General features: G+C 42.1%; 2 protein-coding genes across 2 annotated transcripts; both read right to left on the minus strand.

Moving 5' to 3' along the window:
• Nucleotides 1-253: 253 nt before the first annotated feature.
• Nucleotides 254-6,421, minus strand: LOC134064373 (histone-lysine N-methyltransferase PRDM9). Its single transcript, XM_062520291.1, has 6 exons — nt 6,328-6,421; nt 6,113-6,244; nt 4,137-4,408; nt 2,684-2,751; nt 2,184-2,374; nt 254-1,250 (listed from the first exon to the last, which is right to left on the minus strand). Exons 2-6 carry the CDS (start codon nt 6,201-6,203, stop codon nt 409-411), a joined length of 1,464 nt encoding a protein of 487 aa, XP_062376275.1. The 5' UTR covers nt 6,204-6,244; nt 6,328-6,421; the 3' UTR covers nt 254-408.
• Nucleotides 6,422-8,348: 1,927 nt separating this feature from the next.
• LOC134064374 (histone-lysine N-methyltransferase PRDM9-like) lies at nt 8,349-10,060 on the minus strand. The gene is made up of 6 exons (XM_062520293.1): nt 10,001-10,060; nt 9,630-9,747; nt 9,036-9,161; nt 8,834-8,898; nt 8,662-8,668; nt 8,349-8,362 (listed from the first exon to the last, which is right to left on the minus strand). Exons 1-6 carry the CDS (start codon nt 10,019-10,021, stop codon nt 8,349-8,351), a joined length of 351 nt encoding a protein of 116 aa, XP_062376277.1. The 5' UTR covers nt 10,022-10,060.
• Nucleotides 10,061-12,046: the final 1,986 nt, after the last annotated feature.

A 12,046-nucleotide genomic window follows, 5' to 3' on the forward strand; every position in this document is an offset into this window, starting at 1 on the left:
TTCCTGTGAGATTTGATCGCCTTGGTGTTTACGTATATCACCAAAATGTACATGGAATTCCTTCATGTAGACTAAAAACATTAAATACAATTCATTAATATAGATTTTCAATACATACACAACATACTGTACACACAATGTATTCACATGCCCTTAAAACATAATTATCTTTCAGCATTAAAAACAATTAAAAAAACATTCAAGACTGTTGGTCATATGAAGCCATAACAGAATATATAGAAGTATACTGGAGTTCAAATTCTTTAAAACTGTGTATGTTCTCAAACTAAGAAAATAATTGGAAAAAATAAATCATTTGTTATCATTACCGTTGGTAATGCTGGTACTGTTCTTTCTGGAAATAAGACGTTTTTTCTCAAAAAACATCTTGTTTAACCAAGAGTAAAGTTAATGCTCTTTCCAGTGAGTGCACTGATGTGTCTTTAATGACCTTGAACAAGTGAAGCTCTTGCCACACTGAGTGCAGTGGTACGGCCTCTCTCCTGTGTGAGTGCGCTGGTGTCGTTTGAGATGTGCCTCTGTAGTGAAGCTCTTGCCACACTGAGTGCAGTGGTACGGCCTCTCTCCTGTGTGAGTGCGCTGGTGTCGTTTGAGACTTCCGTCTCGTGTGAAGCTCTGGCCACACTGAGTGCAGTGGTACGGCCTCTCTCCTGTGTGAGTGCGCTGGTGTTGTTTGAAATTACTCCCTTTAGTGAAGCTCTTGCCACACTGAGTGCAGTGGTACGGCCTCTCTCCTGTGTGAGTGCGCTGGTGTCGTTTGAGATCTCCCTCTGTAGTGAAGCTCTTGCCACACTGAGTGCAGTGGTACGGCCTCTCTCCTGTGTGAGTGCGCTGGTGTAGTTTGAGATGTCCCTCTTGTGTAAAGCTCTTGCCACACTGAGTGCAGTGGTACGGCCTCTCTCCTGTGTGAGTGCGCTGGTGTCGTTTGAGATTTCCCTCTGTAGTGAAGCTCTTGCCACACTGAGCGCAGGGGTGACCTCTCTGGTCAATTGGTCCTTTCTGTTTTGAATGGGGATGTGAAACTTCACTGGTTGCTGAGTTGTGTTGTGTGTTGTGGTTGCTGCCGCTGATTGTGGAGGGTGCCAGTGTCTCTGATCGGATCTCCCCAGACCTCAGCAGGCGCACGTACTCGTCCACGTGGCACCTCTTGATGTGCTTGTGCAGGTAGAGTTGAGCCGTGTAGGCGAACGGACACAGGGAGCAGGAGAACACCTGAGACGCTGCCACCTCTGAAAGAGAAAAAATAAAAACAAAAAAGAAACAAAAAGGTAAACATAAACATGAAACCGTAAACATCATTTCAATAATCTCTCAAATAATCCTTACGGACACATCTTCAAATTTATTTACGAACAATAACATAACCTTATTACAGACACAGGATACTCATCAGGGTTTCATGTTCTTCAGTTGTATGTGGAATATAACTGCTTATTAACCAGCACTTTACATCACATTTACATTCAAATACTTTCACAACAGGTTAAGCTGAGATGTTTGCTAAGTGTAAAATTCTGGGCCCAATGCAGTGTGTCCCCTACAATGTATTCAACAGCAGAGCAGCACCACTGCTAGGTTTTGAGCGCCACAGCCAAAATCTTCACATGATCAGTAATATCATATCATAACATTTATTTGCACAATGTGAAAGCACAACAGCTAAATTGTATTGTCCTCATGGAGCCTCTCATAGGCTCGATTTTCGCTGCCTTCTAAGATATCTTAGACCCCACCTAGCATGGCTTGGCTAGCCACTGCCAGCACGTAACAGTACCGCTGCTGGAAAAACCTCCCGCAGAAACACTAATATGAGAGTAGCTGAGTACAATGGTGGTGACCTCATCTAACCCTCTGTTGTAAGCAGGGCGCTGTGATCTCAGTAGACGAGGCAGGGCTAGATGGCACTTATGAGCTTCTTTGTGTTCACAGCAGATGAGGGTAAGTTGTTTGTGTTAACTGAAATATAACATGTTGTATTTTCTATTAAATCACCTAGGGACTTTTATTGTGACGGGAACACCTAGGGACTTTTGTGTAGGAACGGATGTTGATGGTGCATTTCATGTATGAGTGTTCGTGACAGTGGTCATTAAAAGTTAGTGAACTATACGTTGTGTTTGTCAGTGAATAACAGTTTGCATTGACTGTGCTGCTGCTGTTACCTTGGCCGCTGCTCTTGATGTCCCACAGGTAGTCGAAGCTGATGCCCAGGTCTCTGGCGTAGTCCTCTCCATACCAGACGAGCAGCTCCTCTCCTGGGACCATTGGCTTGCAGCAGCGGTACAAAATCCCCCCTCTGTACTGAAACGCCACCAGGTTCTGCTCCTCACCATCACGAGCACAGTTCACATACCTGATGGACAAATGAGATATTTTCAGTTACACAACACAGTATCTAAAGCTGTTGGTGAAATAAATAGTTTATATCACTGACATGTCGTCAGAAGAATAGAATGGGAACTGCAGAAAAACAGAGACAGATTTGACAGTGCTCCTGAGGCAACATGTTGGCTGGAATGTTTTATGTTGTCACATCGGAACGCTAGAAAACTGAGATGCAATTCACTGAATGTGTATTTGAATGGGACAGCAGACTACACCAACAAATAAAAGGACTACACCAACAAGTGAGAGCATTAGGAGTGGTAAAGGAGGTCGTAACCTCATCCAGTTGGAGTGAGTTTCTCTCTTGGCGTCGACGTACTCATCTGTGTGCCGACTCTTGTATATCTGTGGGAACATTTCAACAGTCACCAGTTTTAATATGTATGGACCATGTGATATTCTCAAATTGGAAGGAAGAAAGGTGGGGCTAGTTTTTGGGGGCTATATTGTGTTTTTGTAAAAACTGTAGAGGAAACAGACTTCATTATGTGAAAGGGGAAGATAAAGGATGCACAGATGCAAATGTGTCACTCCCCACCCGACCTCTCATTTTTAATAGAGATGCACCGATCGATCGGCCGCCGATTGGAATCGGCCGATTTTCACGTGATCGGCCACGACCGGCGACCGGCCGGTCAGTCTGAGACATGCCGATTTTATGCCGGTCAAATGCACTCGCACGTACTTGTAACAACATCACACTCACACAGCTGAGTTTGCAAAGTTTGATGAAGCTAGGCCAACAGTCAGGGCTGGATAAAGCGCTAATACTGAGTTTTTCTATGCAGCGAACGCTGTGCTTTGCCATATTGCGTGGAATTTACTATACTAAGCTGTCACTTCAGGTTACAGCGCTCATCAAAGCCAGTCCTTGCCGCTAATTGCGTGCCCACAGCTGAACCACAAGCGCTATCAATAAGCAGCGACATAGCACGGCAGGAATAAACATAGTTTTGCTTCGGTTTGCCAACTTATCATGTATTCTTTCACACTACTACAACAACTAAGTCCGATTTACACATTTAGAGGTTTATTTCATTACCTTTTGTCTGATCACGCCTGTATATTTCTTCTAAATTCGCCAAAAGTTAGCATTCTAACGTGTCATAAACTACCGCGACCGTGATACAAAACATATCATGCGTGGTGTCGTTGGAAAGCTCCTGCATGACGTTATGCCATCCAAATATGGACACTTCCTTAGTATCCGCAAGCAATCGCGAAAGTTCAAAGAAGAGTGTGGACTGAGAATGTAAGTCATTTGCTGTGTTTCAAGGCTTCTCAAAATTATTTTTTTTTGTTGTCATTTTCCAACATCTCAGCCTATGTTGCACTAACTTCAGTTATCAGTATTCTGAAGATATGTACAGTTGGATATTGCATATGGATGTGAGAAGAAAATAAATAGTGTTCCTAGTGCATTTCTACATGTGTGAAATGAATGTCCCACACTGGGATTACTGCAGCTGAAGAAGACTTGAAGAAGAATCTGTCTATTCACATTTTTCTACCAGCCATTGATAAGTTGATTACATTTCTAACATGTTGTATTAAAAAAAATATAGGCTAGAAAATAACTCTTTGTTTGTGCTGTAAAGTGGTTAGAAGAAATTAAATCGGAATCGGCTAAAATCGGTATCGGCCGGTCAAACTCGATGAAAAATCGGAAATCGGAATCGGCCAAAAACTTGCAATCGGTGCATCTCTAATTTTTAACGTAGTTCACTCACCACCCAGGAGTATCCGCTCTCTATGGCCTCGTCCTTGTCGGTCACCTCCCCCTCATAGGGGCCAAAATGGGCCCCTGTGGGTACCGCCTGGCCCTGGTTGAACACCCCCAGACCAGCATGTGGGATGTTGGATGTTCTGACCTCCAAGCCGGGTGGCAGGGTGAGCCTGGCTCGGTCTGGGACCCCTACTGGAGCTGGGGTGTCAGGGATGAGGTTTGGGGGGCCGTGGACCCCACACTCATCAATGTAGAAAGACTCGCAGTCCTCGCAGTCTGCAGAGAAAAGGTACAAATCTGAGGTCATTCATTTACAGTGTGATGCAACCTAAATCCTTCCGTTATAAAACAGAATAGCGTGATAACATTTCAACATGGCTGATGGTGAAGTAGTGAGCAGATTAACCTTTGAGGAGCTGCTGTACCTGACACATTGGTTATTGCACTCCTGATGTGACACCATTGCAACATCATACCATTACACCATCATAAAGTATACAAGAGCAGCATCATACCATTACACCATCATAAAGTACACTTGGGTTAGTAATGGGCAGTATAAACGATATAAAACTGGCCTGTGATAGAGATTTCAGTTATATTGCACTATCGCGGTATGCATGTTGATGACGAAATTCAGGGCTCCAGCTCCCAAACTTTTTAAGAGTGCAACCAAAAGATCCGGTTTAACCCTCTCTGGTGCAACTGAAAAAATTTTTAAGTCGCAGTGGTGCACCTGACGCTGCTCGGGTGAAAGTATCCATTTCTTTAGCAAGTTTTAGTTGTAAGCTAGGTGGGCAATTTAATCAAAGAATAGAAATAAACCCCCCTCTCCTTCCTTGACCCGCTTTTTCTCCCTCTTCCTCTCTCTCTCTCTCCCTCCGTCATGCGCGCTCAATGGACACCCGCCCCTTGACATGCACAATCCAAATAAAACATTCACAATCTTGAAAGCAATGACGCATAGAAGACGACTAGCTAATTATTGTTAATGTAAAATCCGGTTAGCATCATGCTACACATATTTGATTTAAACAATTGCATTCAATTTGACTGATCGTCTCAATACCAGTAGTGTTTTCGAACTAAAAAGGGCCTGTCCCAAGGAGAAAAAGTATCAGCCTACCTTGAAACCTTCAAAATAGTCCTACACGTTTGGAAACGGAACAGTCCAACCAGTAGCCTAGACGATATGATAGCCATATGCTACTTTGTTTACAGTCTTTTAAGGCTTAATCCAGAGACATCTGAATTAAAGAGGTGGAGTTGTATTATGAATGGCTATAATATGCAAAGTGTGCTGTCATGAATATCAGAAATGTAGTATTTTCTCTTTTATAATGTTATACTCTGGTGTTCCAAGGTAGACTATAAACTAAGAAAATTAGAATATTGTGCAAAAGTTCTAGCCTGGCATAACCATACGTAAGCTTCTGCTCAATTTTCATTTCCCTACACCGTTACTGTACGATATTAGTACGAGGGTATGGTACAACCAGGCTACAAAAGTTCATTTATCTCAGTAATTCAACTTAAAAGGTGAAACTAATTGGCTATTAGACTCATTACATGCAAAGTGAGATATTTTAAGCCTTTAAGTATTACAATTTTGATGATTATGGCTTACAGCTTATGAAAACCCCAAATCGGTCTTTCATTATCGTATACGTAAACTGTTCTGAAATGGTTTTATTATAATCTTTATATCGCAATATATATCGTTATCGCAATAGGCTGCAATGTATATCGCAATATAGATTTTAGGCCTTATCGCCCATCCCTAACTTGGGTTTGAGACAAGAGGTACTCGGCGCAATATACAGACTGTACAAATACATAGGTGTCAATGCAGAGAAGAATAGGACTAACATATTGAAATATGAGCAATGAATGATGGTGTGTATACAGACACACTACAGTGAAATACGTCACAGAACGGCAGGCTATCAAAAAGGATCTTGAAAAAGAATGTCGGCTCACACAGGTAATCTTCATCCTTTGGCTCGTCTTCCTCAGTGTAGCTCAATCTAGGTCTGTTCCGCAGACTGCCTCCACGTCTGTAACTCCCCATCTTATTATGCTGTTGTTTTAACCACTCTCCTTTTGACAAATCTGACACACACACACACAAACTTGTTTGCCCTTGCTGTTCATACAAACTGTAAACTGTAGATCTGTCCTCTAAACCCTCTCACCAGCTCTCTTTGCTGCAGGGTCTTGCTCTGTCCCTGCCTGTCCATCCACAGTCTCCACACAGCCTCCCTCTCTAACCTGCTCTGGGTAAACAGGGACCTGAGAAACAGCAGCACCAAACAAACTTCCTTTTTTGACTATCATAGCATTAAAGAAAAAAACACATCCATTAATTTGCCTCAATTGTGTTGAGTGATGTGTGTTTGCTTATTTTGCCATATCAGACCTGCAAACCCCTCAGCGTAAAAAAGGTGACAGTGTCCGACGGTGCGGCGGGGGTGGGGGGGGGGATATAAACTGCTTGTTTTGTTATGTATTACTATATATATTATTATATACAACACATGTATGATGTAAACACAAGCACACACACACATACACACACACAGGGGAGAGTATTTGAACCCATGCTTGACTAAAAAGAGGAATAGAAAATCATCTTCATGCCTTAATTAAAAAAATGAGTAAAAATCAAGGATTTTCTTCAAAAAATGAAGAATGTATCGTAAATAAATACATTTTCTTACTTAAATACAGGGGGCATACAGTACGTAGGCCTGTTTTGACCCCTATGTCAATTCCCATAGGTGCAGGATGATTTTTTTTATATGCCTATGTTTTTATTTTTAAAGGCCAGCTATTTCATGGATCCAGGATACTATGCATCCTGATAAAGTTCCCTTGGCCTTAGGAATTAAAATAGCCCCACATCATCACATACTCTTCTTCACCATAGCTAGATATTGCATGGTGTTTTTTCCAGTTAGCCTATTAGTCTGTTTGATGCTCATTGAGCTCAATGCAAATCAATGCGCGTCCTGCGTTCTACAGAGGGTGCATTAAACGTTATTTGCACACCTATGACCTAGATCCAATTTGTTGGCCTTATCACACTGGAATAGCCTATTCATTTGGCAAACTCGTTGTGAAGTTTAAATGAACGGTCACGTTGCATCCAAGCTGTAGACGTTCAGAATAACATTGTCGCACATGACGGTGGTTGATTTTAGCTAGTTGGATGGCATATAGGGCAATTAAAATAGCGATGTTTCAAAGCTAATGGTTAATAGAAAAGAGATAGAACTGACTGGCTTTTGGCCATAGCAATCATCCATTTAGAACTAGCAACGGAAGTTTGTATTGCAAGTTTAGAAATGAGTTGATATGTGGTGGAAAGAAGTAGCCTAGTTCTACTAACAAGACAACATATTTTTAGCGATTTAAACCAAAGATTGTTACACCGTCTCTGTTTAAACGTTTACATCATACCAGGAAATTAACACAAAACAGGTAACAGTGGAATAAGTGGGATAATGGACTCCACGGTGTTCGGTCCAAAAAATAAATGCACTTAGAAGGGGCCGTTTTACCTCTACGTTCATATTTGTGAACCGAACGCGGTGTCGTCCCTGACAAAAATGACTCGCGCGGTAGCCAGGCGTCTTATCCAAACGTCAACTTGGCGCTGCGTTCAAGATTCTGAAGCAAGTGCTAAGACTCCGATTGGCCCAGAGAATTCAATTAGAAGAATTAGCCAATAATGTTTCGCAATTCTAGCCCGCGTTACATAAAGATTAAGGGCAGCCTTCACCACCCCCCCCCCCCCCCCCCCCCCCCAAATAAAAACTCTCCGGTTCTGCACGATTCACGTGAATGACCCAATTGACCAAGAAAACGGCGATTGTCGCCGAAAAGCGACAAGTTTGCAGGTCTGCATATACAGTCCCAGCCTGGCTCCCGCCTGTCTATGTACTTTCGCTCAATTTATTTTCCCTACAGTACTCCGTCTGGAATGGCTTGATCCGCCCTCATTCACTTCGGCTTCAGGACGCCCAACCAACCAGCGAACAGAGTGCGTTCCTGAGAGCGATTACGTTTATGTTGCCAGCCTATCGTCATCGTTGTCCCCCCTCTGGTTAACATACGTTATTACCAAACGTTAGTAATTGGTTTAAAGGAACTCCAATGATCTCAAACTACAGACAAGCGTTCACCAACCAGGAAATAAACGTTGCCAATGGAGCTAGGCCAGACTCTCTGCGAAGTCACAGAGTTTAGTATCCAGGCTAATACAGTCCTGCCCTCCAGTACTGAAGCTCCAGTGTGTGTGAGTGAATGTGTATGTTTTGTGTATGTGTATGAGACCTGTTTTTCCTCCTCTTTCTCCATAGCCTGTTCTGTGGGATCTGCTTCTAAGGCCTGAGGACACTGCGCACTGCTGTTGATTGGTTGAGAGCTGCGGTTTGTATTTCTGATTGGCTGAGAAGTCTGACTGCCTTTTTTGACTGTCTGAGAAGCATTGTTGCAATTGCTGATCTGTTGTGAAGTCATCTGACTGCTTGGCTGTATCATGGAGAAGAAACAACAAACTAACACAGGCAAAGGAAAGAGACGCAGGCAAGTGTATGCCCTTAATCACCATCACCCCCCCCCCTTAATGATTTTCCTATTTCTAATCTATCGTCTATATTTATTTATTAGCTTGTCCAGAGAGGCCTCAGTGTTCACCTGAGCTGTTAGGGCAGCAGTGGAGGGCTGAGGGCGTCTCACAGGAGCTCTGAAGGCACGAGGAGCTGGAGAGGACAGAATCAGCTGTTTCAAACATGGCATGATGGCAACAACAAAACTAAAACATTAGCACAACAATATCATGGACGTCTGGAGGCCTCCTCTCCAGACTGTGTGTGTGTGTGTGTGTGTGTGTGTTGACCTGGAGGCCTCCTCTCCAGACTGGGTGTCCACTCCTCCTCTGAGTCGCTGCTATCAGGAGGGGGTGGTCTGGCCGATGCCCCCTTCCGTCCCCGTCGCATGAAGGCAGGAGGAGGAGAGGACAGACCTGAGGAGGAAGAAAGAAACAGAGAGAGCGAGAGAGCGAGAGAGAGAGAGAGAGAGAGAGAGAGAGAGAGAGAGAGAGATAATATTACATTACATTTAGCAGACACATTTTACATCCAAAGTGGCTTACATATGTCAACTATATGTCAACTATATTACAAGGGATTTCATTGCCATTACATTGTCCCTGGAGCAACTTGGGGTTAAGTGAAGCCGGGAATTGAACCGACAACTTTCAGGCTATGGCACACTCGCCCAGCTCCAATAGAGACAGGTGAAAAAAATGATCAAGCAAGTTTGGACAAGAACACCTCCCCCCCCACGCAGCCCCATGTGCCACATGCCATCAAAATGATTTTGGAAACGCTATGTTAAGGCAAACAAACCTCTACACGACTCTTTAGAGTGTCTTGAAAGCTCAGTACAGCTCTGGTTTAAAAGTATTACTGTGATGTAATGTAATCACTACCTATGGACAGCATGAACAGGTGGTTCCTCTTCATGTTGCTGTAGCGCACCTTCTCACATTTGGCCAGCTGAGCCCACTCCGTCTGGGTAAAGTGGACTCTGAGGCCCGCAAAACTCTCCTAGGATGGAACCACATATGACAAAGAGAAAAGCAGCAGAGACTGCATGTGTGTGTGTGTGTGTGTGTGTGTGTGACAAATATGTTTTTATTTGTTATTACTGTTTGTTTTTGTTTATGTAAAGCACATTGAATTACCTCTATGTATGAAATGTGCTCTATAAGTACACTTGACTTGAGAGTAACTGAGTGCATGATTGCAGAAAGAGATGAATGACACAAACTTGCTAATCAAGAAGACTGCTTTAATCTACCTCATCAGATGAAGAACTCATGTTTGAATGTATGTCTCGCAGACTGCTGTCATAGGTGAAAAGCTGGTGAGAAAAAAACATTAGATAGTACAATATGGGCACAATTATACGACAAAACTAAGTAAAGGTTATATAATAAAATACGTTTTAAGAATTCCCTAAAGTGTCCTTCAACTTCGTCAAATGCCCAATCTCAACAGTCTAAAATGAAATATTGTTAGGTGTTCAAATATTACTTCAGGGACGTTGACGTTTGGAAAAATCCTATGGACACTTTCTTAGACATAGCGGCTAGCTGCTAGAGCTAAGCAGCCTTTAACGAACGTTAGCTCTACAGCTAGCATTCATGTTTGCACTTTCTCCTCAGAAAACTAGCAGCATTCTAAACCCACGCAGAAGTTGAAGAAAGTTTCAGTTGAAAACTCTAACGTAAGTTAATGCCACTCTGTTCAAGTTTGCTATAACTTGAGAGCAAAAAAAATTTCAACAGAACTTTTATACAAAAACTCATCTACTTCAAAGTCTGATAGTATGAGGCTAACACCACCAAATTCGGACCAGGGGACATAACACGATTAGCAGCTAGCTTAACCAGAGCCCGTCGTCTACTCTCCGACTTTAAAATTATTTTAGATCAACTAATGCCCAGTCAAAGTTAGTTAACGGTTAGCTCGACATTGTAAGCATTTTGGTTAAACCATAGTAAACAAACAAACTAAAAAAAAAAATACAATTTCAACCTCACCAACCTGTTCAATGACCTTTGTAATGAAGCTGTTGTAGGCTGCGATTCTGCGAGCGAATTAATGAATGAATGCAGCGCGCAAGGAATGTTTCCTTCTTCGATCCCAACATCAGAATCCTGATTTCGCGCCCATAAAGCCAGCCAATCACGTTCTTCTTAGTTTCATACTCTCTTATTAAAATATTCCTACATACATAATAAACTATCAGCCTGTATGGCACACTTTGAAAGCTAGTTTGATTAATAGATTGAATTAAAACATGTTTATTCAGTCCACCAATATATTAGGCCAGTGTTTTTCAACCTCTTTTGAGCCAAGGCACACTTTTTTCCTTGAAAAAATGCTGAGGCACACCACCAGCCGAAAATGTTAAATAAAATGAAATTTTATGGAAAATGAAATTAAATAAAGATCTGTAGCCCGCATTAATGATTTCAAGTCATTCTTGTCAAAGTGTCTTGAATAGGAATCAAATGAACACAAAGAAAATTATTTCTATTGACTCTTTTTTAGACCACTTAGGTGAAATTGGATAATTTCCCACGGCACACCTAACAATGTGCCACGGCACACTAGTGTGCCACGGCACAGTGGTTGAAAAACACTGTATTAGGCCTACTGCAACTCAGGCTTGGGCTGAGACTGGAAACATGTAGGCTACTAGTGCTTAAATGTAAATGACATAAAAATAAATAAATAATAAAAAAATATTTATTCAGGAGCTGATCTCAAGGCATTTTAAGGGCGGGAACAAATCTATTAGGCCTAGCCTACTGTATGTTAACAATTATTTCCTCATGAGCAACTATTTTGGTTATCAAATAATAGGTTTGAGTATTTTTCAAGAAAAATAGCCTATATTTTATTATTATTAGGTTCTATAACTAACTTGGACCACTGGAGAACTACAAATCTACTTTTTGGGGGATTTGGAATTTCTACTTTCAGTTTTTCATTTAAGTCATATCTAGTCTAATTATAATTCAATAATACTAACTGAATACGGTGTGTGTGTGTGTGTGTGTGTGTGTGTGTGTGTGTGTGTGTGTGTGTGTGTGTGTTATTTTAACACAACATAGCAGTTACAACTTTACAAATCTTGTGGTACAATTACAAATCCCATCTGAGGAATGAGGAATCAGTCCCAGAAAAGAGGAGATGAGGAGAGGAGATGAGGAGGTGAAGAGAGATGAGATGAGGAGGAGATGAGGAGGTGAAGAGATGAGATGAGGAGGTGGGGAGTTGAGGAGGAGGTGAGGAGATGAGGAGGAGATGAGATGAGAGATGAGGAGGTGAAGAG

Source organism: Sardina pilchardus, chromosome 18 (genome assembly GCF_963854185.1).
Source record: "Sardina pilchardus chromosome 18, fSarPil1.1, whole genome shotgun sequence".
NCBI lineage: Eukaryota > Metazoa > Chordata > Actinopteri > Clupeiformes > Clupeidae > Sardina > Sardina pilchardus.